This window comes from Conger conger, chromosome 12, assembly GCF_963514075.1.
Source record: "Conger conger chromosome 12, fConCon1.1, whole genome shotgun sequence".
Taxonomy (NCBI): domain Eukaryota; kingdom Metazoa; phylum Chordata; class Actinopteri; order Anguilliformes; family Congridae; genus Conger; species Conger conger.
The window spans coordinates 2,993,593-3,020,163 of NC_083771.1; the positions used below are offsets into that span (position 1 = coordinate 2,993,593).

General features: G+C 42.4%; 3 protein-coding genes and 1 non-coding gene across 7 annotated transcripts in view; all 4 read right to left on the minus strand.

Annotated features, from left to right (window-relative positions):
* Nucleotides 1-1,643: 1,643 nt before the first annotated feature.
* LOC133106120 (U6 spliceosomal RNA) lies at nucleotides 1,644-1,750 on the minus strand. Its single transcript, XR_009704293.1, has one exon. It is a non-coding gene; the product is annotated as a U6 spliceosomal RNA (small nuclear RNA).
* A 5,151-nt stretch (nucleotides 1,751-6,901) lies between these two features.
* Nucleotides 6,902-12,899, minus strand: LOC133141445 (UDP-glucuronosyltransferase 2A1-like). Its single transcript, XM_061262017.1, has 6 exons — nucleotides 12,428-12,899; nucleotides 11,034-11,182; nucleotides 10,224-10,355; nucleotides 9,767-9,854; nucleotides 8,443-8,662; nucleotides 6,902-8,019 (listed from the first exon to the last, which is right to left on the minus strand). Exons 1-6 carry the CDS (start codon nucleotides 12,897-12,899, stop codon nucleotides 7,737-7,739), a joined length of 1,344 nt encoding a protein of 447 aa, XP_061118001.1. The 3' UTR covers nucleotides 6,902-7,736.
* Nucleotides 12,900-14,600: 1,701 nt separating this feature from the next.
* Nucleotides 14,601-23,555, minus strand: fktn (fukutin). 3 transcript variants are annotated; one of them, XM_061262333.1, is made up of 10 exons: nucleotides 23,403-23,555; nucleotides 22,456-22,649; nucleotides 22,046-22,099; nucleotides 21,594-21,797; nucleotides 20,442-20,719; nucleotides 19,951-20,083; nucleotides 19,096-19,225; nucleotides 18,214-18,347; nucleotides 17,048-17,172; nucleotides 14,601-16,239 (listed from the first exon to the last, which is right to left on the minus strand). In XM_061262333.1, the coding sequence occupies exons 2-10, from the start codon at nucleotides 22,555-22,557 to the stop codon at nucleotides 16,026-16,028; spliced, it is 1,374 nt and encodes a 457-aa protein (XP_061118317.1). In that variant the 5' UTR covers nucleotides 22,558-22,649; nucleotides 23,403-23,555; the 3' UTR covers nucleotides 14,601-16,025. The 3 variants fall into 3 exon arrangements, with proteins under 3 accessions (XP_061118317.1, XP_061118318.1, XP_061118319.1); XM_061262334.1 differs by having other exon boundaries at nucleotides 23,469-23,536; XM_061262335.1 differs by lacking the exon at nucleotides 23,403-23,555 and adding an exon at nucleotides 23,083-23,389.
* A 183-nt stretch (nucleotides 23,556-23,738) lies between these two features.
* fsd1l (fibronectin type III and SPRY domain containing 1-like) overlaps nucleotides 23,739-26,571 on the minus strand; it is a 31,095-nt gene continuing 28,262 nt past the window's right edge. For both annotated transcript variants that reach the window (XM_061215612.1, XM_061215611.1), the window contains 2 exons: nucleotides 26,446-26,534; nucleotides 23,739-25,511 (listed from right to left, as the gene is read on the minus strand). In XM_061215612.1, coding sequence (XP_061071596.1) covers nucleotides 25,389-25,511; nucleotides 26,446-26,534 — 212 coding nt within the window. In that variant the 3' untranslated portion in view covers nucleotides 23,739-25,388. The remainder of the gene's footprint in view (nucleotides 25,512-26,445; nucleotides 26,535-26,571) is intronic.

Here is a 26,571-nt window from a genome sequence, read left to right on the forward strand (position 1 = left end):
AATAATAATAATAATAATAATAATAATAATAATAATTATTATTATTATTATTATTATTATTATTATTATTTTATTTATTTTTTTTAAATACTCTGTGTCACATAGCATGTTCATAAATCTTGTGATAAGCATGTTTTTCCTGTGTGCACAGCCTCACATTGCAGGGAACCTCAGTCGCAGACGGGCCGGGCGCTGCAGGACATCAGCTTGGACCATGACACTGCGAACATCTTAGACCAGGACACATGCCTCCCATGGGCATGCTCTATTTATTCTACTTATTTATGTGATTAAAATATCAGACCAGTGATCATTCTCATGTGACCGCGATAGCAGTCACTCTAGAAGCCAGTGAAAAATATATTTTCATACATATTGAATAGCAGAAAAACGCTCAGCTTTAACACTAGGCGTCAGCATAGCTCCAGTTTAAGTTTGAGGACGTGCAAATCAGTCCTTGTTTTGTTTGATGGCAGTTTATTATCTACTGTTGGAACAATTGCCGAATTTAGTTGCAGCAACAAGTAGGTCCCCATTCACGTCCATCTCTTGTACTCATGACATTTCTCCATGTTCTGCTGTGAACGAGTTGTGCCATATTTGTATTATCGTTATTATTATTATTATTATTATTATTATTATTAATTCTATAATCATTTTTAAAAATCACAACGGTGCTCCCTTTCTGCATTTTGTACTATCAAATAAAATTTCTGCCTGGAAAAGAAATGAAATTAGACAATGAGTAGCAAAACATTCTCAAGAACTGAATTCGAGTTTGCTAGACCTGGATATATGAACAGTCACAAAATATTAGGAAATACCCTTGTGATACTAGTGTCGTCAGAGTAACAGACAACAGCGATTAGTCTCATTTAAAGTTTTAAGGTGGTGTGCAGTGCACAAAGAAACATTTGCATCAATCAACAGAGGGGGAAAAAGTGCCAAGTTGCAAGTCTAAAGCAAACAACCATCCAAAAATGAGCCTTTTTCAAAGACGAGTCACCTCAGTGGCCTGTTGTACTCCTTGAAATGGGAACAATACAGAGAACCTGTTCTACTCTTTAAAATAGGACCGAGATGGATATTTTATTTCTAAAAAAAAAAAAAAAAAAAGGTCGGCAGAGATGGAGATTCTATTTTTAAAATAGGACAGTTTCACTTTATTAGGTTTATCTCTACACTCGTAAATACACATACTTAGACCACCAATTTGCCGTGACGTCACAGTAGCCTGTGATATCACAACAGCCGTTGCCCTCTAGCGGTTCATACACTCAGTGACCACTTTATTAGGTACACCTGTCCACCAGCCTGTAAATGCAAATATTTAGCCCACCCATTTCCTGTGACGTCGCAATAGCCTGTGATGTCACAATAGCCTCTGCCCTCGAGCAGAGTTAGTGGACACTCGGTGACCACTTTATTAGGTACACCCGGACAGCAGCTTGTATAAATTAAAATAGAACTTTGTTTTACAAAAATCACAAAACATGTTACCCTGGAGCTCAGGTAAGGCACAGAATCACCAAAAAATGTTACCTGGACCTCAGGCAAGGCACAAAATATGCACCGCTTCACAAAAAATGTTACCCAGAGCTCAGGTTAGGCATGAAAATATCAACTGGCGCGCAGGTAAAGTTAAAAATATGGAACGCTTCACGAATTTGCGTGTCATCCTTGCGCAGGGGCCATGCTAATCTTCTCTGTATCGTTCCAATTTTAGTATATGTGCTGCCGGAGCGAGCACAAGAGACCTATCTGAGCCTGCGCTACTTAAGGGGCGGGTTCTGCCCATGGTTCCCAGCCATGGACGGAGTGTGAAAGCATGCATAACAAGCATGTGTGCCTCGTAAGGACAGCCTAAACTGGCAGCACTTACAAACAAGACAAATCTGCATCAGGAGGTTAATCAAACACAACCTCTGATGTTGATTTGAACATATTTAGAGATCAATGTCCCTCCAAGGCAGGCAAGTGGAGTCCACGGATGTGCGCTGCCGAGTTATGCAGCCGACTGCCTCGATCCTGCTATTGGCTGCACCCTCACAAAGAACTGCACTGTCACCACCTCCAGCCTGTCCGCTGCATGCTGTCCTCATCTCAGTCACCATCAGCTGAACATGCTTGACAGATTCAGCACACACTGAAAGACAGAAAAAACACAACAAAACAATAGTATTACTAGGTATAGGTAAGATCAGGCCATCTGACAGCAAAAGGTAAAATCTGAAGAAAAGTAAACAAGGAGCCCGCCATCTTCAAATTCAAATACGGTACTTCCGGATCTCCCCGTACATTGCTAGTAATTGCCACCAGAGGTCAGTCGGCTCATTCCTTTCACAAGGGCTCTCCAGCTAGAAAAGGGAAAACCGTCAAAAAGACGGTGCATGCACGGAAGAGCCTTACTTTGATACAGTCTATGGGAAGAACATCGTTTACATACAATTAATAGAGACACTTAAAAAAAAAAAAAAAAAACACTGCATGGTTTTTAATACGATAGACAGTACGCCTGAAAGGTACTTTACATTATAACAGAAACTGGAGGCTGAGTTTTTCATGGCAATTAATCAAAAGTTAATTTAGCAAAGCACTCGAAATTCACTAAAAAGGACGAAAACGCGGAGGAAACGAGCTCTATTTCTGGCATAATGTGGTTTAATGTAGTAATCCTTTATTAAAGATAAACATGAAAAGCACCTAAATTAACTTCTTATTAAAATTGGATTGTAATTGCGGTTACAGGGGTACTCCAGTTTAAGGACTGAGTTTAAGAACCACTGTGTTAGGCGCTCAAGCACCAAGAGACAAGGTTGGCAGGGGTGTCCAAGCTTATCCAAGGTGCAGGCACTGATGTAGGCACAGGAGTTTGTTTTAGCCCAACACTATGACACCTGATTCAACTAATTAACTAATCATGGTCTTCTGCTGGACTAAAATAAAAATCTGCTCCCACCTCAGTCCTTTTTTCATAATAATAATTTATCTGAAGCTAAAGCAACTAAAGTTGATTAGACGAAGCAGGAGACAATCCCCCCAGGAGCAACGAGGAAAGCAGCATTCCCTCTTTGACCACTCAGCAGACTGCCGTGTGTGTATATCCAACCAAAGCAAGCTGAGTGGTTCTTCTGCGTTGTCGTTTTCGTTAGCTAGCCACTATGGCACACTATTATTTACTTCTGTGGTGTAGGCTAACGTAACACAGCTACTTTTGGCGTCCGCTGGGCCTACGTGGGGGAAATGCCACGTTTTCCAACAAGGCCTCTGAGAATGTTGTGACAATTGTCTTTACCTGTGCCACGTACGGTGCTTCTCATCTACTTCCCCAATCTCTAAGCATGCAAAATGGCCAGACACATACAATAAGCGAGGCACCGGAGCACTAAATTACATCGCTTCGCCAAGGTAGCAAACGAGCTAGCTATAGCCGGCCTAGCACGTGTGAACAGTTTGCTCAGTAGCTGGATAATCCTCGCACAGCAGACAAGCCTTCCAGAAAATGCAATAAATAGCCTATTTACGACGTGTATCAGGAATAATCTTGTTAACAAGGGGGTTACTGTAAATAGCACGACGCGGAGGCGAAGGACTATGGCCACGAGTCGTTAGCTAGCAAGCGAACAAGTTGATTCTACACCAAGTTAACGTGATATGCGGACGGCCTACAGCAGGCAACCTTACCCGAGAGACGTCCGGCCGCAGTAGCACTGTTTTATGTGAGCACGCGTCCATATTGCACCGAACTGAAACAAGTGAAATTATTTTGAAAAATACAATATTATCTCCCGTAGGCGACGAAGCCACCTGCCCGTGTAGGCCGAGTGCAAATACAGGCGTGGCTACGCAAAACTTTATTTGTGTACCACGTTACAGACAGAACTACAACAGGGTGTGTCTTTTTAAAATGTCTACGGATTTGGAAGTCGCGAAGACCCATCGGCAGGCTATTCCAAAGGCTAGGGCAGAAATAACAAAAATAAGCTTCCTCACCATATGCCTTTAGGTTCTAGCCTCCGGGACAAGACCGTGGGTTATTGCGAAGCCTTAATTTAGTTTCTATTTAAGACATGCATTTTTGATGAGACATCTGGAATATAGCCCATGTACAAAATTCCTTTTTTATTTTATTTTTTACTGTATTCGTTATGATATACCTGATCTTCATTCAGAACTATGTAAAGGGGAAAAAACGCGAATGGTTTTCAATGCTGCCACTGTTTGACCCAACAAAATTCACACAACATTGCGGTTTCCCGTTCTTTCTTTTTCACATTACATTACATTACATTGCAGGCATTTAGCAGACGCTCTTATCCAGAGCGACGCACAATGAAGTGCGACGAGGACCCTGGAGGACAGACATTCTCAACAAAATAACACCGTGCCACTGTGTAGGCCTTCCTGGGGATGACGCTTTTATCCAAAGCTACCTACAAGTCCTGATTTGTGCTTTTATCTGGATGTGTGGTGTACCTATAGGCTCAAAGACAAAATAAAACCATTATCTGGATGTGTGGTGTACCTATAGGTTCAAAGACAAAATAAAACCAGAAACCAGTCTACAATACAACTAATGCATTTGGATAACTCGAGAAATATAACTGCCTTACGGAACTCAAAGTAGCAAAACTTTGCTGTTTCCAGTCTTTTTATTTTTTTATTATTATTATTTATTTTATTTAACATTCCCAACAAGGGCCCAACAGCTGTGCGGATCTTATCGCGGCTACAACGAGGATCGAACCTCCAACCTTGCCACGACACTATAGGCTGGCCTCTCAAAATTAAAATAATGGCCAGTTCGCTCTTTCCGGGCTAGCCTTTCCTTTTCTCCATTGTTCAACTATTCATTTCACATTAGATTACAAAGCATTTAGCAGACGCTCTCATCCAGAGCCACGTACAACGAAGTGCAGATCAAACACAGGAACAAGTGTGAAGAGGACCCTCGAGGAAACTACGGTTCCGAGTCCTAGCGTGCCAGATACAATTGGAACCCTTGAAGAATACATAAACTTACGAAATAGCATACCACGGCTTGCAGCTAACATACCCCGGGTACAACAATACAATATCTAATACAATACAATGCAACAATATCTATATATTACTATATACAAGGCTAATCATGGTGGTGAGGTAGGGGGGGAAGGTGCAGCCTGAAGATATGAGTCTTTAGTCTGCGTTTGAAAGTAGAGACTGTTGTTCTGACATCCACATGAAGGTTATTCCACCACCCTTTGGCCAGAACAGACAGCAGTCGTGACCGAGAAGTGCAAGTGCAGCGAGGGGGAGGGGCCAGGCATACGGAACGGAGGTGTCTTGCTGGTGTATACGTCTTGTTAAGTGACGTTTCATCAAGGGGTGAATTAGAGAAACCTCACTCTGACAACTTGGTCTTGGAACCACAGCGAGGAAACTCTTCCAACGGCCAAAACGAAGGCTTCAAGGACACAACCCTGGGGCCTGTTCCACAAAGCACCATTTTTTAGTTCCCCAGATAACTGTACTGAGTAAAACCCAGGCCCTGCCCAAATCTGGAACACGGACTGAAATTACTAAAAATTACTTTACATTTTTAATGCAAACAAAAAAAGTTAGCATTTTTTCACTAAAATGGCATTACCATGTCCTGCTGGATGACTTCTCATGGACCAGGTTTGGCAATGGCCCTCAAGGCAAAAAGTTCCCATGCTCACTTACTTATAAAGGCATCAAATGATACATTGGATAGCCCTTTACAATAAAGTTACACAAATCGTTGTGAACTTATGTTGTTTTTAACTAACTACTGAAAGGTTAAGCTTTATGTATGGGTACACTTTTAAGTAATGTTAAAAACTACATTAGTTAATGCCAATTCATATCAGAAAATAAGAAAAACAGTTAACGTATTTGTGAATGGTTAACTAAATGGCAAATGGCCTGCATTTAAATAGCAGCCATTTTTTTATATTACACCTTGCATCAATCAATCCCTCTAATTGTGCTATACACGTCAGTAAAATCCAGTCCAGAAAATGTTTCTGAATGTCCACATCCATAGGACCAATCCATTTAAACTTTTCAAATAACCATACAATTACAATATCCATATGCGAAAACCCTAACCAGCTTGTTTGATGGAGTTGGTGTCTTGCTCAGTGATACTTCGACACACCCAGGGCGGGGCATCCAGCAACCCTCCGACTGCTGGATAACCGTCCTCACCGTAAATTAATTATATTTATCCTATGGTTTGCTTATGTGTAATGTATAAATATTCATTCATTAATGTGTTTGTACATCAGTGTATCAATCTTAACAAGTACATTACTGATTTCCAATTCATATACCCTTATTGTGAAGTGTGAACAAAGTTTTCATTGTCCTTTTAGTGAAATATTGATCTTAGACATTAAATTTACATTTCAGTTCATTGAACCAAAGACTGGTAAAGGATCCTGACATGTATTCCATCCCACAGTTCTGATAATCACATTTCTATTACAAAATATCACCAGAGCACTCAGATCAACAAACCCATATTTCCAATAAGAAAGACATGCTTGCCACCATGTCCCATACAATAACTTAGCATAACACATTCCCCACACATTATGAACTAACTTCACTTCAACAGCCTTTATTCTGTACTTATACGCTTATGATATTGATATTGATTGTCTAAGGCAGGCCAAGTCAAAGTTACTCACATTTACTTTTATGAAACTCATTTCAAATATGTTTGAGTGGCTTGAAGCAAGCTACTCACATCTTATGATTTGTTGGAAAAATGAATGTAAAAAAATAAAACTAACTTAATGTTTTATTACAATTAATTTGAGAACAGCGTTGGCCAATCTAACAATGAAATGACAATCTAATACAGAAAAATATAATTTTGTTGGCGGCAAGGATGGTGCAGTGGGTAGCACTGCTGCCTCACAGCAAGGAGGTCCTGGGTTCGAATCCCCGTCGGCCGGGGCCTCTCTGTGCGGAGTTCGCATGTTCTCCCTGTGTCTGTGTGGGTTTCCTCCGGGTACTCCGGTTTCCTCCCACAGTCCAAAGACATGCATGTTAGGCTGATTGGAGAGTTTAAATTGCCCATAGGTATGAGTGTGTGAGTGAATGGTGTGTGTGCCCTGTGATGGACTGGCAACCTGTCCAGGGTGTACTCCTGCCTTTCATCCAATGTATGCTGGGATAGGCTCCAGCCCCCCTGCGACCCTGTTCAGGTTAAGCGGGTTAAGATGATGGATGGATGGATGGATGGATGGATGGATAATTTAGTTGTTTTTTCATTTAGTAGGATTTTGTAAACTGTGTAATATTTACATCCTTTCACAGAGGGACAGTAAACAGTGTTTGCTGAAGAGCATTTTTTTCTTCGTAAAAAAATGTTACATATAAAAATAATTTCAAATGTACTGTGAAGAAATCTGAAAATGTTTTGATTCCACAGGGAATAACGACTGAAAATGTAAGTGGATATTGGCAGCAGCAGGAAATTATTACATATGTTTCAGCCTTCAGCAAACATTCTTATCTCTGCATACATCTGTTTTTCCATGCAACCCATTTATACAGCTGCATATTCACTGAAACAAATTTAAGATTAAGTGCATTCTCAATGGTACAACAGTAGCAACCCAGCTGGGAATAAAAATGACAGGCTTTGTGTTTCGAACATTCCTCCAGAAGGTTAGGCCAATGTAAGCCACCTCTGGAGAGGTGACAACATACTACAGAAATCATTCTTTTTTACTTTTGGTTTTTGATCTGGTGCAACACTTGCGGAGACAAAAGCAGCACGCTTTGAAGAAGATGACAGCGATCAGCACCACTGTGGCCAGAAGTGCAGCTAGGACATCCAGACAGTGGTACTGATACCAGGACAGATTATGGGCCTGCACTCTGAGGTGCTTCGCTCCCTTGTTCCGCATCACAAACTCGATCCAGAAAACGGCCTGGTCCAGTGCGCTCATTGGCTGGTCATGGTGGATTCTTGAAAGCCTCATTGCGCTTTCTTTGTACCTGGTGTGATTACAGACAGAGAGATGAGAATGGTAAATGCTAAATTGACCGCATTTGTACAGTGCTTTTATCCAAAGCGCTTAACAATTGATGCCTCTCATTCACCCATTCACACACACTCTCACACACACACACCAACAGCGACTGGCTGCCATGCAAGGTTCCAATCATCTCATGGGCAGCATTTGGGGGTTAGGCGTCTTGCTCAGGGACACTTGGACACACCCGGGACAGGGCATCTAACCGGCAAACTGCCAGACAACCACTCATACCTCCTGAACTAATGTCAGCCCTCAAAGCAATGCCTTTTATGCAAAGGGTGACTCAAGAATGTAGAAGTTACAGTCATCGGAATTTGACATTTCTTATATCAGTCCCTACTCAGTTGTTGAGTTGAGAAATGATGTTGATAATGCGGCTTACGATGGGTCATTTATCACAGCGTTGACAGCAAGCACAAGGTCTTGTGCCTGAAACTGGTTGAAGTCCAGGATGACAGCAGCCCCCTTAGTCTTCATGTGGAGCATGTTATCCGGCTGGTCACCAAACAGGGGAATACCCACCATGGGGACACCATGGTAAATCGCCTCATACATGCCATTGGTCCCTCCATGAGTAATGAAGGCTTTGGTTTTTGGATGGCCTGATGAGAACAACAACCAAATATAGTTAATTATTTGACAGACAGTGAAGAGATTTAAACTGCTGCATGGACTATATTTACTGAGTATGCCCTATGTCAATGCATAGCTCATCACTAGGGTGCTGATTTCCTGGCAACAGAGGGCTGTCACCTGTAATCAGTTTGAAATGCACAGTGCATCTTTTTTTTTATTACTGTTGTTGAACGCATGGATTAGACTGGACAATGCTAACAGTGAGGGGCACAATGATATCTATAACTCCTTGAACTTGGAGAAAGAACAGATGGAAATAAATTGTTTAACCTGCAAGTTTTATAGTACAATAATTAATTAGTGATTGTTCATTTACAACATTTTAATGGCCAAGTCTAATATACTTGACATTTCTATTTTTCATTCTAAGTGAGACTGATAGTTTTGTCAAAACAAGCTTCAGTTCAATTAGAAGCAGCAAGAAACATTTTTAATGGCAGGACTGTTGCAAGATGGGCACAAATTTGTTTTGTTTTCAGATTAATGAAAAAATCTGCAATCAAATAAATCTACATTTATTTGATTTACAATATTGAAATTAACAACACATTTTCATTTTATAGTTCATCAGATGTGAAATTCACAATTGTTGACTGACATACAGTCAATAATTTATATTAATGCATTACTTACTCATTGTCATGACAATACACGTTATTAAGCTGATGCTTTTATCCAAAGCGACTTACAGTTGATTAGACTAAGCGGGAGATAATCCTGCAATCATGTGGGGTTAAGGGCCTTGCTCCTGGGCCCCGCCCGACAGCTGTGTGGATCCTATCGTGGCTACAGGGGACTAAATCACCGACCGTGCTCCTCCAAGTCGAGTACCTTAACCACTATGTTAGACTGCCCTTGAATATGTGAATAGTAAAGAAAAAATCTCATCCAGGTAAATTGACATGCAGTTGCATGTAACTGCTAATCTTACTTCAGGCAGAGGTTTAGGAGGTTTACAGTGAATTGTCATTTTGGGATTTCTTTAAATGGTTTATGCATTCTAGTCTGATTATTCGAAGTGATTGAACAGATGGTTTAATGACAAGTTTTGCTTCTTATATATACCACACCTAGCAGGTCATTCTGAGGAATCCAGTCAAAAAGTCTGATGTTGGGAGGTAAAGTGTCTGGCTTCTCCTCACTGTATCTCCAGAGGACCTGTGGCCAGAACAAAGAAGTCAATCAGTGCATGTTATGTAGCTTTAATCCAACACAATTTACAGTTGATTAGACTAAGCAGGGGACAGTCTGCCCAGGAGTAATGTGGGGTTAAGGGCCTTGCTCCAACCTAGCAGATCTCAGGCATGGACCTTATCCACTAGGCTACAGGCTGCCCTGACATAACATGGTTATTACAGTAAATGGGTGTAAGATCATATTTAGCTCAAAACAGAATGAATTTAGATTGAGAATTTAGGTGAGGAAAGCTCGTAGCACGAGTTAAATCACTAGTAAATAATAAGAAGAAAATGCAGCTGATAGCATGGGATACATGGCTATCGTTGTAAATGGTATGAGATAGGTTACCGTTTGTGATATTTGTCCCAGAGCAGAAGCAATTACGTCTCTCCTTTCTCTGGTGAGGTTCTTTATCATTGAACCCAGAGAAAACACCACAATCCCATCTTCCCCTGAGCTCTGCACAAATTCCTCCATGTCCTGAACGAAAACAGATTGGACCACTATTAACCACATTATTATGGGGACAATGGGTTTAACCAAGTAGGATATATCTGATTTTTATTAATTATGTCATTTAATCATTATCATTACATGACATTATTAACCAGAGTGACATACAGTTGATTAGACTAAGCAGGAGACAATCCTCCCCTGAAGCAACGCAGGGTTAAGGGCCTTGCTCAAGGGCCCAACGGCTGTGCGGATCTTATTGTGGCCACACCGGGATTAGAACCACCAAACTTGTGTGTCCCAGTCATTTACTTTAACCACTATGCTACAGGCCGCCCCATTATCACTGCTATATTCCTCGGTATGTGTTTTTCAATTGTCTTTCACATGTTGAGTCTACAGTCAGTGATCACTTTATGAGGTATTTATTAGACTTATTGTTTTACCTAATTGTACAGGGGTACCTAATAAAGTGCTCACTAAGTGTATGTCCAGTGTGATCACCCATCAGTGGAAAGATAGATACGAATATGAATAACAGTTGGCTTCTTTGATTGGTGCGGAGGAAGAAAAGCACAATGAATGCAGTATGGCAGCAGTCACTGTATTCTGGTCTTACTGGGCAATGTAATTCAAGCTCCCACATAACTCGTTTCATGTCACAAACACAACAAATTTAGTTGGATTTCGCAGGTTTGCCCTTACCTCAGGCAGAGGCTTGGCAGGTTTACAGTGAAGGCCGCCAACAAATTTGAAGTTTGGAAGAAAAGGTCGGGGATATTCAAAGTCCCAGTAGGTACGGATCAACCAAATGTCTGCCTTCCCCATGGCCTCACAGACTGATGTTGGCTTGCCTGTTAAGAGAAACCTGGGTTAAGCAGGTTGCTTCCATAACCAGAGTAAGGCGGGCCCAAACTTACACCTACTTTCCCAAAGGCAAAGTCCAAGGCTGCATACTCATTCATCTTGTTTAGCAGATTAGCACCCAAGCACGTGATATATGAATCTGTTCCACGGGCACTGTTCCATAGGTCACTGCTGTAAGAACTTCACAAAGGTGTTTTCCATGTTGTGAAATTACATTTGCATTAGCTCACAAAGAAAAACAGTTAACAAAATAAATATTTTATATTTTAAGAGATTATCTATATTCCACCTATATATGTCTTTTTTGTCAATGACCAATTACACAAACTTACTTAGCATTAACATTTAAACCACATTTAAAATTGCCGCCCAACGTGTGGGCGAATATGTCCAATGCCCACCCTGCTGCTTCCTGATTTTACTATTGCATATTTGTCATGGTATTTAGACAAAATATAATATTAGACAAAGGAAGCCTGAGTAATCGACATTTTTGATTGACCTATTCCATTTATTTGCTGAAAAAGTGATTGCCCCCTTAAAGAGTTTGACTGGGTCACTCCAAAACCATTTATAGATTGGTGAAATGTGGGTCCCTAACCAACTGAACCCTCTGGTATACAGCATTGTGCCTTAACCAAAACATTTAGACCTCTTTAAATTATTTATTTGACTGATGTCTTGTGATTAATTTAAATGGTAAATGGTTGGCATTTATATTGCACCTTTATCCAAAGCGCTGTACAATTAATGCGTCTCATTCACCCATTCATACACACACTCACACACCAACGGTGATTGGCTGCCATGCAAGGCGCCGACCAGCTCGTCAGGAGCATTTAGGGGTTAGGTGTCTTGCTCAGGGACACTTTGACACAACCCAGGTGGGGGATCAACCGGCAACCCTCTGACTGCCAGACAACTGCTCTTACTGCCTGAGCCATGTCGTTTTATGTTTAAAATATAACCATTTTTCTTACCTCTCATCTCAGTGAAAAATGAGTCCCATACCATTGATCCAATAGTATGAAATAGTATATCCTGAGAAAAATAAAATAGATAATTTTTTAGTCTCTGGGAGAAGTCCATTTCATCAGTGTACTGCATACCAATACTTGGAACATAAGATGGTGGTGCAGGCAACTGTCCACAGAGTCTCTCTAGGGTGTTGGCATAGGAGAACCTCAAGGAAATAACTAAGGGTAGGTCCAGGGTCTCAGCGAGGAGCTCGCCGCATAGAAACATGGGGTCAGTCAGCAGAACGTCATATCGCGTCTGCCTCAACTTCTCCAGCAACTCTTTGTTATTGAATAAGGCGCGACAGAATGCCTTGTTCTTCTCGGTGAGCACATTAATGAATGCCTTGATCTTCAGGAAGGTCTGGATGTAGGAATCATTTGGCCTGTCGTACATAATGTACTGAAGAAATTCCTGCAATATGTCATTCATGTCTTGTGCCGTATAGGGCACTGGGACGATCTCGAAGCTGCAGCTGGTCGACTGGTCGGCCGTGATGGTAGGAGTAGCAGAATGAGTCAGCACGGTCATCTCGTGTCCTTTCGCTGACAACGCTGCCACAATGTTCTTCATGTTTAGCCAGTGGCTGTGCTCCCCTGGCCATAGCAGGACCTTCCCACTGTAAGTGTGCTGCGTGTGGCACAGCACAAGCACCAGGACCGGCACACACTGACTGCTGCGAAACATGGCTGGAGGAAAGCGGAGTTCTGAAGTAGTACATATGAGTTCATATAGCTTGTGGAAGGATTTCTGGAATGCTATCAGCGACCTTGAATTCCGCAACAGTTCATGAAACACATGCGTGAGAGCTGTTGCGTAAGTCAACGTTGCAGACAGCATTCCAGACCGTGGAATGATTTTAATAATGAAATATTAAAAAAAGGGAAAACACGCGTAAACACAAAACACATGACATTTTTTAAAATGACTATTTCATTTCTTTCATGAAAAGTTATCCAACACCAATATCACCCATGTGAAAAAATAAATCCTCCCCATGAACTTAAAAACTGGTTGCAAGAACTTTATCAGCAATAACTGCAATAATTTTGTATATTAGCCTTTCACATCGTTGTGGAAAGGCTAGATCACTTTTTGTTGCAGAACTGCTTTAATCCAGACAAATTCAAAGGTTTGGTGTGCCATGATCAAAAGAAATTCTGGTGAATATTCCCAGGAGCGGCCGGCCTGCCAAAATTCCTCCAAAGGCACAATGACAACTAATTCAGGAAGTCACAAATGATCCCAGAAGAACATCCTAAGACCTGCAGACCTCTCTAGCCTAGAAGGGATTCATGAGGATTCGTGTGAGAATCCTTTAAAAAAGAGAGAAACGTTCTTTTAAAAAAAAAGTGTAATTATACAAAAGAAACAATACTAACATTATGATTGAAAAGAAACATTTGGAGTGGCTTAGTTCTGATTTGAACCCACAATAGACAATCTGAAATAAGCAGTTCATGCTCAAAAACCTGCCAATTTGTCTGAATGAAAGCAGCTCCACACATTTATGAAAGACTGAGATCAAATAATTGAACCTGTTTGGTAGCAGTTATTGCTGCTGAATGTGGTGCAACCAGTTATTAAGTTTAAGGGGGCAATTACTTTCATATGGTTAACATGGGTGCTTGATAATCTTTTTCATTAAATAAATGAAATTATATTTTTTCTTGTTCTTTCTCCGATTTATGTAATTTATCAGGGACAGTGCACATTAATCAACATTTTCAGTTTCCACATCAATGTAAATGCGCCAGAGTTAGCTAATGAGCTCATTTTCATCTGCAGTCCCCAACCTGCCAGTCAATACAGAACATCGACCCATCCCCCCCCGACGAGTGACTGCATTGCCGTGTCACAAGACATCCTGTCGAAACTGGCTGAGCAATGAAGGGGCAGTGTGTTGTGTTGGGGACATGCACTCAATGAGCACTTTATTAGGTCTTTATTAGACTTATTTTTAAGACTTCTGCTGCTGTAGCCGATCCACTTAGAATTGTGATGTGTTACGTATTCAGAGATCTTCGGCAGAACTGTTGTAATGTTGTGTTGCCCGCAGAGCTGCTGCACACTGATGTTTTTTGTTTTTTCATTCTCTGCAAATTCTACACTGTTGTGCGCGAAAATCCGAGATCAGCCGTTTCTGAGATACTCAAAACTGTCTGGCACCAACAATCATTCCACGGTCAAAGTCACATTTCTTTCCCATTGTGACATTTGGTCTGAAAGATATGTGAACCTCTTGACCATGTCTGCATGCTTGTATGCATGTAGTTGCTGGGACAATTGGCTGATTAAATATTTACATGAACAAGTTGGTGTACGTAATAAAGTGCTCACTGAGTGTATCCTTGTGATAGAGGCAAGTATACACTCTGACCAGATTGCTGCTGTGGAATTTTATTTATTTATTAATTTATTTTCCTCAAATTCACTATTTCAGGAAAGGTCCGGCACAAACACAATGCTGAACATGTTGACCAAATGAATTAATGCCCACACACAATATACTTCTTAATTACACAATGAAAAATGTTTGTTGCATATATTATAGGAAAACTATCATCTTGGTGAATACCAAATGGTATTTATCAAGGCTCTCAAGGAACATTTTCCCAGAGTAATTAGACAATCAATCTGTTAATTTCCCCCATGATTTAAAAGGTAGCCAAAAGCTTGCTGAAGGATAAATCAGAACCAGAAATAAGCTGTCATTATTGACATTTACTAAATATTTCAGGCACCATACTCCAGATTTGTTTTACTTTTGAATTTATCAGAAAAGAAAAAAAGGAGACGCCTGATCATAATTTTGGAAGAAATTTTATATTCTAAATATTTTTACAAAACATGTTGAACACTAACAAGGCGCATACAACAAAACAGCACAGTAGTCGATTCCTACTTTAAATCATCTTCCATTTCATTATAATGCAGGCGTGTGCCACATGCATCCACCCCCAAACACACTCACCCTCTCAATGTTTAAGGCCCAAGGAGGAACGTCGATAGCCATCTCATTAAATAAAATTAAAAAACAGAATATTAGTTACATTTCACTGGTACCGCACCACGAAAACAACTCCAGAAATGAGGTGATTGTTTGAAACTGCCACGGCTCCAGGACAAGTTCAAACTCATCGGCATTCAAACACAAGTGCAAAATAAAAATGCCAGTACATTTCTATTTATCATTACACCTATATCCAATAAATAAATTACAGATCATTCAGCAGTATTTTCCATAATTACAGAGTGACAACGGAGTTGCGTCAACAAAGTCTCCAGTAGTGTTGCCAGGTCTCGATCCACAGAGAACACAGACCTTCAGCTGATTGGTCAGGACAGGGCCAACTGAATCAAGTTTAGCTTGATTAGACCAAGTAGGAGATGGGGATAAGGGCTTTGCTCAAGAGCAGTGCTGATCTTATGGTGGCTACACCAGGGATCAGACCACCAACCTTGTGGGTCCCAGTCATATACTTTAACCACTACGCTATTTACAGTGGTTAGCCTCCTTAGTCTCCTTCCTATGGCGACACTTCCGTTCAGGCGGTAAAAACGGCCGTCTGCTAGTCGGAGGGTTGCCAGTTTGATTCCGCCCTGGGTGCGTCCAAGTGACCCTGAGCAAGACACCTAACCCCCAAATTGCTCCTGACGCGCTGGTTGGTGCCTTGCATGGCAGCCAATCGGCATTGGTGTGCGAGTGCGTGTGTGAATGGGTGAATGAGAAGCCTCAATTTGGATAAATGCGCTATATAAATGCCAACCATTTACCATACTATTGATGTTTCATCTGGTGCTCTCCGCATATCAATACACCTGAATGACCTCATCCCACTCCCCAACCGGCCACACCCCGTTCTCCTTCACGTTGGAGGGCGACGTCTTCCAGTCCCAGGTCTTCACCGGGATGTTCCAGTTCAGACCATAATTTGCCTCCACGTAGTCCAATGTCTCACACGGGACTCGCACTTTCAGTTCCACCAGCTCAGTCCAGCACAGGGTGAACCTTGGGAAGACGTACCTGACACAAAGGAAGGGGTGGGGTCAGTTCTAAGGTCAGGAATTAGTCTGAAATTAAGATTAGAACAAAGCTAGGATGTTACCGCATTGTTTTAGGAATTGGGTCACTCAGAATGGTTATGGGTGAGAATCAGCAAAATGGATGGGAAAAGTAAGGGTGGAGTGAAGAGTTACTGAACAAAACTTTGACACAGTTAGAATGCCAAGAGCAATACAATGTTTGTGTCAATCAATAAACCGCAAAAGAGCATTCAACTGAAAGACCCAGAGGAACTACTATTGTTCTTAAGGTGCTTAGCTTCCCCAAATGTACGAACAGGAAAGGAGTAAGGTTTCCTCTGTACCTTTCTCCTCGATATAAAGCATGTAATTTCCCAACATGAGGGTCTCAGGTCGGAAATGGCATCTGTGCACTTCTGACATTTGGGCAACAGTGGCTCAGGTGGTAAGAGCGGTCGTCTGGCAGTCAGAGGGTTGCCAGATCAATCCTGCCCCGGGTATGTCCCTGAGCAAGACACCTATGATGCTCCAGTTGGTGCGTTGCATGGCAGTCAATCGCCATTGGTGTGCGAGTATGTGTGTGAACGGGTGAATGAGAAGCATCAACTGTGCTGTGCTTTGGATAAATGCGATATAAAAATTCCAACCATTTACCCACTACACGGATGCAAAGTCGACAAGCCACATGAAAAAGTAAATAGCACTGTATGTACACATCTGCTTTCTATTTTTACTAAAGGTAATCTAACCTGCAATAGGAATAATAAAGAATGGCCATGTAGGCAGAGGCACAGAACTGGTCCACGTACTTGAATTTCTTGCCGCTCTTGGCCTGCGTGCCCCCGTTCCACACAATGTCATCCTCTTCGTAGAAGAAGAATATGTCCAATTTCACATCCAAACCCTGAAAGGAGAGTTCAAGGCTGTCCTCCACCTATGGTCAATCGGAGAGAAACCCAATGTTAGTACCATTGACCTTTACTGAAAATATTGACCTTTTCTTGCCTCCAAAACATGATTTCATTTCATAATGTTCATGAAACATGCAGATGGTTGCTCTGAGCACAACAAATATCAGATGAAGTGAGTCCTACTGTTTTTATCCACCTTTAATTTTAATATTTGGTATGTCCACCTTTTGCAGCAATTACAGCAGCACATCTCTCTGGCATAGTGTCAATATATTTCCTGAGAACTTCAACACTAATGTTATCCCATGCCTTCTGCAACGCAAGCCAAAGGCTTTCCTTTGAATGTACAATAGATCTGTCCAGTCTATTGTCCAACTCGCCCCAAATTTGCTTGATGGGGCCAGTCCATCATTTTCAATGTTCCAGCAGATTCCTTCTGTCGCCGGTAGTTCCGGCAATAGTTAGAAGAATGTTTAGGGTCATTGTCCTCTTGGAAAATAAATCCAGGCCCAATAAGACGACTCCCAGATGGTACTCCGTACCACCATTCGTCATTGTGGTGTTGATCTCGTCATGCAGTTCTCATGAGGTCTTTCTTCGGTCCTTAAGACTGAGAATTTTGAGATGCTTCACTTGTCTGTCTGAAAGTGTCTTTTTTCTACCTCTCCCCTTTCGGTTCTGGTGTGAATTGGTGGCATCATGGCGGACGAAAGTGTACTTTACAGTGCTTGGACTGCATCTCAAGTCCTTGGCTATGCGGCGGTAACTCCAGCCAGCATCAAAAAGGGCCTTTATTCCAACCTGTTGCTCACTCGTTAGCTCCTTCTTCACCTTAGCCATGTTCAAAGAGCAACATGTGCTTCAAGACTACTTCTAGAGTCACTACGGCTACATTTTTACAGTATAATGAAAATTACTGTGGATACATTTTTACAGCAAGGTGATAATTTCCCAAAATGTTCAAGCCCACCATGCCCATCTGACACAAAACACACACCATGGCAAATACGCAGAAGATGTATGTCACGTGATATTTTCACACAGTATTTGACGTCTGCACATACTTTTCCAAATTTGTGCTTGAGAGGAAGGCCGGACTTCTGAAAAGCTAGGATGATTTCAGGCCGATAGTCCTTGATCCAGATGCCCAGGTCAACGTCTTTGCTGTAGGGGATGACATTACACTGCCTGAACCAGCCTGAGGAGCAAGAGGGAGCGACAAGTTAAAAAGTGCAGAATATACAAACCCTAACACTCCTGCCTTATCTTACTCTCAGTATATAACATGACTTTACATTAACAAGTTATTTAGCTGACGCCTTTATCCAAAGTGACTTACTGTTCATTAGACTAAGCAGGGGGCAATACCCCTGGAGTAATGTGGGGTTAAGGACCTTGCTCAAGGGCCTAACAGCTGTGTGGATCGTATTGTGGCTGCACCGGTCATCTACCTTAGCCACTAGGTGACAGGCTGCCTCAGGTGAAACCATCTATATGAAACACAGGTCTATGACACAGGTCACATCACACCACTGTTAAAGGTTAGTGACAGAAGCACTGGACTACAACATGGGAGTGCCACAGCAAAGGGTATTAATACTTATAGCTAAAATCTGGTGCAAAGCATCTCCTCTCATTATTTGAGATTATTAGTCAGGGACAGTTTACACAAAACATTAAATTAAACTGTAAAGGTAAATGTAAATGAAAGATTACAGCTTTTGAATGAAATGTATATGTTTTCACTTTTTCATTGTGGGTTATTATATACTGTAGATTGATGGGCAAAAATGGCAATTTTATCCAGGTAAAATTAAACCTGCAACACAATAAGGTATTCAAAAAGTGAAGGGGTCTGAATTCTTTCAGAAGCCACTGTATGAAGCCTCTGTGAAAAACAGCAGAGGTGAGACGCATGGCGCTTTATGGCAGAGGAGCTCTCTCACCGAGGCAGGTGCCACTGCTCAGCCAGAAGGGCACGCCCAGATCATGGAGCGTTCGGGCTGCCAGGTGCAGCAGACTCTTGGCCTTCATCCTGAAGTCCATGGCCTCCGGCGATGTATCATCAGGGTACAACTGCCAGGGGTGGGGGAGGAACCATGGAATTAAGCATAGACATTACACCTCAGAATTATCAAGAACCTCAGCTTGGTTACACACCCTGCTTTAAAACCAGAAAGGTCCATATTAATCTAAAGCCCAAAACAAAAACCGGCACAAGTCTGTGAACGCAATCGCCTCCAGGGACGCAAAGTCGATTTCAGGCTCGCTTGCATTCTAAAATGTGTCACCTGAAGTTCTTCAATGTCAAAACATTGCAGCGAGGGGCGCTATAGCAGGCAACTATAACTTCCTCTCAGTCTTCCAACTGTCCTGGACCGCCCCCTGGAGGACTGGGGTTTAATAACTCCACAGGCACATTGGTTCAAAAGCAGTCATCTGGCAGTCGGAGGGTTGCAGGTTGGATCCCGTCCTGGGTGTGTCGAAGTGTCTCTGAGCAAGACACCGAATCCCCAATTGCTCCCAATGAGCTGGTTGGTGCCTTGCATGGCAGCCAATCACTGTTGGTGTGTGAGTGTGCGCATGAATGGGTGAATGAGAAGCATCAGTTGTACGGTGCTTTGGATAAAGGTGCTATACAAGCATGTACCATTTACCTAAGTGCACTCAGGTTTAATACCAGCACAGGGACATAAGAGGACTGGGGTTTAATAGCTCCACAGGGACATAAGTGGGTTGAGCATCGTCATTTGCGTTCACGGAAATCAGACGTTAAAATGTAAATAACGGAGGACACAGACCTGATAGAAGGCCCGTGCATCCTTGTATCTGCACTCCAGAAAGCGGGCCTGGGCACGCTCACTGAGGAAGCGCGAGATGTTCTTTGGGATCCGGACGTCCAGCCCATCCACTGAGGCTAGGACCAGCTCTGGCCTGACACAAAACACAATGTTACAGGCTCACTGCTAATCCACTTCTCACTACTCTTGCTACAAACCTGTAAGTAAGATTCAATTAGAGTACCGGGAAGAGGAACATGGTTTTAATACAAAACGAGATTTACAGACTGAAGATTTGAGAGTTCGGACATTGTGTTTGAAAAAGTCTACCCCACTTGTTGTTGAAACATTTTTGCGCAGTTGCTGTACGCAATTTGTAGTGGGCACGTGTTAACGAGACTGAGAACCGGAGGTTCTAAGTGGCAGACTCCCCAATCAAAGTGAACCATAATGAAAACCGAAAGCCTCTTCACCACGTTCCTCCAATTGAGGCCCCAACTCTGCCGGCTCACCTGTCGTAGGCCCCGGCCTGCCGGCCGAAATCCAGCTTCCGGAAGGACACAAACTTGCGGTCCATGCTGGCCTTCAGCCGCAGCGGGCCGTGCCACAGGTAGTTGCCGCTGCGCTCGTAGAACACCACCAGGTGGGCGGCGTGGCCGTCGCGACGGAACAGGAAGTGGAGAGGGATCTCCGTGCCGGACAGGTCGTCCAGGCCCACCAGGCGGGGGTCCCTCCCCCGCACCTCCAGGACCTCCAGACCCCGCTCCGCGGCCGCTTGGACCAGGCTCGCCTGTACATGCACACAGGACAGCACACACACACACACGGGACGACATACACACGCGATTCAATGACATTACATAGGGCCTGTAGCCAAGGGGCACATGACTGGGACATGAAATTACAAATTACAAGGTCGGTGGTTTGATCCCCGGTGTAGCCACAATAAGATCAGCACAGCTGCTGGGCACTTGAGCAAGGCCCCTACATTGCATTGGGGGGGATTGTCTCCTGCTTTGTCTAATCAACTGTAAGTCACTTTGGATTAAAGGGTCAGCTAAATGACAGGTAAAGCAATGCAATTAAATAACAAGGAGAAGTGTCCAGCCACGGACACTACAGCATTATGGGGTTCCCTCACAGCAAACACATTTTATGTGTGACGAGAAAAACGCAATCACCACATCAAGTGAACAAAAGACCACAGAAAAAGCCCAACGTAATCTCATGTCCCTTCAGTGATTAAGAAGCATTTCTGTGGAGTCTCGGTGGCGCAGCCTGTAGAGCACTGACCGCATGCTCATTGCGAGCCGCGACGTCGGCGGTTCGAATCCGACCGTCCGACAATTTCTCGCCTGTCTTTCCCTCTCTCTCGCTCCCATTCTTCCTGTCTCTCTATACTATACTGTCCAATAAAGCTGAAAAAGGCCTAAAAAATATATATATATTTTAAAAAAAGCATTTCTTCTGTTACTGCGATACGTTCAATATTAAAATCCAAAAATGGATTACTGAAGAAATGGAGACCCAGACTATGGTCATATTTAAACATTTACATCGTTAGGCATACAAGGTTTAAAGTGACAGCCTTCAAGAAAGTTAGAGCAATGAGAATTTATCCAAAAAAAAAGACATTTATGAGAGATTGAACCTCAGCCCCTTACATCGTATTTCCAGAGCTTGGCAAGCAATGCGAAGGTAGTGAACTCCCTGTGGGTGCAGAATGAGGCGCAGTGGTGGTGATCTTCAGCTTGGTTGGCCCTTGGTTGAGGGGATACCTGAAGGAGCAGGCTCAGGGAAGCCGGGTCAATCAGGAACACGGGCAGATTATACTTGGCCACCAGTTCGAGAAACTTCTTCACCACTTGCTGCATGGAATCCCCAGAAAGGGAAGAAGACCCCACCACACACACACACACACACACACACACACACACACACACACACACACACACACACAAATATATAGATAAACGATAAGGAGCAACTGTATAAGGGAATAGCAGCATTCGCTGACAATGCAGCTAAAAAACTTTCTTCATTTCAGCCGTGAGATTTTAAAAATATATATATATATATTTTTTTACTGGGCATCTACAAGTTATTTTCTACTTACAAACTGTGTATCACCTCCCAACGGAATGGTTTTGCCATTGGACCGAGTTCCATGCTGAAGTGAAATAAAAATAAAAAAATCAGGCTATTAGGGTACGATGCGACCTTTACTGGGTGGGTGACAGTATATAAACATGATGAGTTGGCAGCATTACTCCAACTAGCCTGTGAGGAATCCTCTGCTTTGGACAGTGTCCATTTGAGAAGTGATACTGATATAAACTAAGTATCCATCGCTAGTCCCTGGTGTAAAATCCAGCTATGACCAGCCTGAAATACAGCTTGAGCTGGTCAAACCATGTTCATTATCGAGCTGGTCTAACTGGCCGACCAGTAACCAGCCGTTTCAAAAACCTCGCTTGAGCTGTGTTTTTTTAGCAGGGTAGTGAAACCTTCATGAAAATAACTCACCTTCGACACATACTGTCTGTAGTAATACAACTGGAACATGAGAAACACGGAGCTTGTTGCAATGAGAAGGGCCAAGACCACGGTCTTGTTGATTCTAGGCATTGGTTCTCTTCGATTTGTCACGGATGGCCAGTTGGTGGGACGCAGCGGGCTTTACCATGTTCACATAAAGGCCTTTGAGGCATGTATCCTGACTGGAAACAGCCAACGTTAGTTACGCGTTTCATATCTATCAGACAGTTTATTCTTCATACTTCAGGACTGTATTTTGTTCCATTTACATTAAATCAATTCAGTTGAATTTGATGAGTTTCATGCACACAATGGTAAAACAGCAAAGGTAACGCTAAACAAAGCTAGGAAGCATTTGTTAAACAAGCATTTCACCCAAATTGTAGTTAGTGATGCAACGGTACCATCTATCGGGGAAAGTAAGCTATTAAGCCATTCAAAATGTTATGATAGATTTCTACAACAAAATTATGAACGTTACAACTAGCTGCACACTCGCATTCTTTCGTCCGAGCTGCTTAGATGCAGCCGCAGCTATGCTAGCGTTTACTACTGCAACCATCTAGCATTAGTAGCGGTAGCTACCAATTTAGCTAAGCTGGTTCGCCAACCTACCACCGATTGCGCATTGGATCTCGTTGGACAGAAAAAAACAGCATAGCACAGCATGGAAGCAACTAGCGAAGCTCAAAAGTAGATAGTTAGCTTGATCCAGCCAGGTTCATACAACAAGCATGAATGCCCAGTGAAATATTCTAGTTAGATAACGGTTTAGCTAGATAATTGAAATATCGTTCGGCTACAGCTATTTAGCTAGCCTAACAAATTTTAACTACCGTAGTTACCTAGCCACTGAAACTGACTAACGTTAAATGGATGTCCGGGATTTGTAGCTAAATATTTAAAAAACAAGCGAGGTCAGGGTGGCAACAAACCTGAAAAATGTACTGTTATTACCACAGACAGTATAACGAAGCAGCGCAAGTTAAATTACCACACACTTTCTAGACATCTTGAAGAAACTGCGGACACTACGGAAAGCAACTGGAGACAATCATTGCAAAATGACGTGACGGCCAGTGCAATCCGGATTTCTACATCCTCGTCACAAATGGTAACTGAACCTTTTATTTCAGTCACCGACGAAATAAACCGCTCTGAGAAAAGTGTAGCTTTTCATATGAAGAACAATATACTTATACTTCAAACACTATATGCTAAGCAATGTGTGTTTAGCTGATGTAATGAAAAAGAATCTCACAAAAATGCAATTCTATGTAATACCATGTCAAACGACAGATATCGAAAGCATATTTTGTTTTTATTCCTTCTATCGCCTTACAGTACATGTCATTGAAGAACCCTTTCTCCTGAATTACATATTCCCGTACAGATGGATGCCCAGTGCTGATGAGTAAACTTATTCATTTGTTGTTTGGAAAACCAGACTCCTTGAATTCCACCAATCACACATCAAATAAAATGTCACTATCAAATCAATACAAGATATGGATTCAAGTCACTCTGTTGGCCCTCACACGGAATCCATAGTCTTCTCGTGCATTTCCACTTACAGCAGCATAGATCAAGATGGAAAATACACAACATTACCGCAAAGGGCTTTTAACCAAAATTATTGAAGACACATTTAAAAAAAGATTTAGGCCGGGATTCACAGAACACAGTACAAGTCATGAACTTCCCATTAAATCTGCCTTAATGTGTTCAGTAGAAGGGACACATTGATCAATCAAACAAAATCTGTACCTCTTAGCAAAGTTACAAAGAGAAACATGGACATCCAGGGGAAATCCAAAGGTATAGTCAACTAAACAGCAGCTTTCAAAAACAGAACGGTCCTGCTATGGTCTACTCCTTACAGTCATTAAGCTCTTGACAAGTGGACATGAGAAATGAAGCCACAGAACTAACAATATTGCATGTGCCATTATCAAGTGGCCAATGGTCTTGATGTTAAAATAAAGATATCTTTGGTTGTAGAAAATCATGAATGGAAACTGAATTAGTCTCAGAACAACAGACCAACATTTTTTTAATGGTTAGCTTCATTGCAGAAACAACTTTGTCGAAGGTGTTATGAATGTGTTTATTTCTTGCAAGGCCGACCATTTATCCATAAACTGTATCATGAATTTCTATCAAAATGTACAATGATAACCGGGCAGCATTTGAGTAGCTATTGGGGGAAAAAAAGACAATAGCAACAAAACCACAGTGTTTGCTTCTCAGCAGTGTACTCAGTCCATATGCCAGCCTTGTTCCTCGGGGACTGGCTTGAGAACAATGAGGGGTGTGTTAATATCACCACTAAATGTTGTACACAGGACTGCAAGTCTTTGTGACTAAAGTGCACCATCTTCAGGCACAGAGAGTGAATCTGCAGTTTTGTTCCAGTCAGGTCCACATCCTCAGTGCGGTCCAGGGTCCAGGGAAGATTCATCAGCACGACTAGAAGTTAAACCTCACTCACACAAATCCTCACACTCATACATACATACATACATATGTACATACAAACCAAACCAACTAAAAAAAAATAAATACGTTATTACACAGGTGTCAGTTGGAAGCAGACGGGGTTTCTCAAGCCAGGAGACGCCCATTTAAGAAACCAAATCTAAAACTCAGCATTCAAACTAACACAAGAATGGAGGAAAAAAAGTGCACTCTTGTCTATTCCCTGATTAAGTGACTAGCATTTCCTGACACAAGCTCCCAGAGGGAAATGTGAAAGATGGTGCGCCCCCTAGAGGCACAGCTCAGGAGCAGGGACAGAAGGCCATAGGGGGCGTTCTCCTGCTGTTTCTCCGCGGCCCTCGGGCCCCCCCAGGTACTCTTCAGGACATAAGAGCCGCAGGAAGCGTGAAGTGTGCGGGCGCGTTCCCGGACCTCCTTCAGGACTACTGGGCCATGCTGTTCAGACTGCTGTTGGAGCCCCCGAGTCCGTTCTCCGTTTTCTGAAAACTCCTCACTGCGCTGGGCACCTGCACGCCCGTGGACAGGGATAGACCCCCGCACCACACCTGTGGGAGGAGGCACAGTTACGCACACAGCCGTTCCACATTCCAATTTCAAGCTGCGCTCATTTTCATTTTTCCACTAGTCCTTCTCTTGTTACATTTACATTTTAGTCATTTGGCAGATGCTTTGAAACTAATGCAATTTACAAGTGCATAGGTTCTTCAACAACTTAAAAACATCAAATCCATAAATAGCAAAACATGCATGAAGAGCAGTTCTAACCAAAAAACAATAGTCATCATAAGTGCAAGTTTATTTTTTTTTTATAATATAGGGTGTACAAAAGGGATTGTTTTCTCCTCACTCTCAAACTGTAATTGTAGTCCGGCCCAAACTCTACAATTCCCTGCATATATTTTTGCAAGGCAACTACGAGCACATGCATCCTCTGAAACGAGTGCAGCCAGCCACCACTTCTAGTCCATGTGCAATCCACAAGCTGAATGGTTGGGCTTCTGCATCAGTGGACTGACCAAGCATGATGATCACACATTCCTGACTGTGTAGTCTGGCTAATGCGACAAAAGGGCAAAACGTGAAAAATGAGAAAGATACGTTGATTTCTCAAGCAATTCAGATTATGATCAGGGCGGCCTGTAGCGTAGTGGTTAAGGTAAATGACCGGGACTAATCCCGGTGTAGCCACAATAAGATCCGCACAGCCGTTGGGCCCTTGAGCGAGGCCCTTAACCCTGCATTGCTCCAGGGGAGGATTGTCTCCTGCTTAGTCTAATCAACTGTACGTCGCTCTGGATAAGAGCATCTGCCAAATGCCAATAATGTAAAAATGTAATGATCAGCATATTATACTGACACAAATGTATACGCTTTTGTTGTAATGACAGAAAATAATATGGATGTCTCCATTTTATAGTCTATATGTGACATAATTTCTATTCATGTATTTTTATTTACACTAGCCAACCCTAAACTTACCATGAAGGCTGGTACAACAGGCTGGCTGAACTTTGTTTTGAAAGTGTGAAGTAACTGCTTGCTTTCTGCATTGTAGAAGGAGAGCTGGCCTGAGGGACGAAAACAACAAAACAAAAACAAAATATA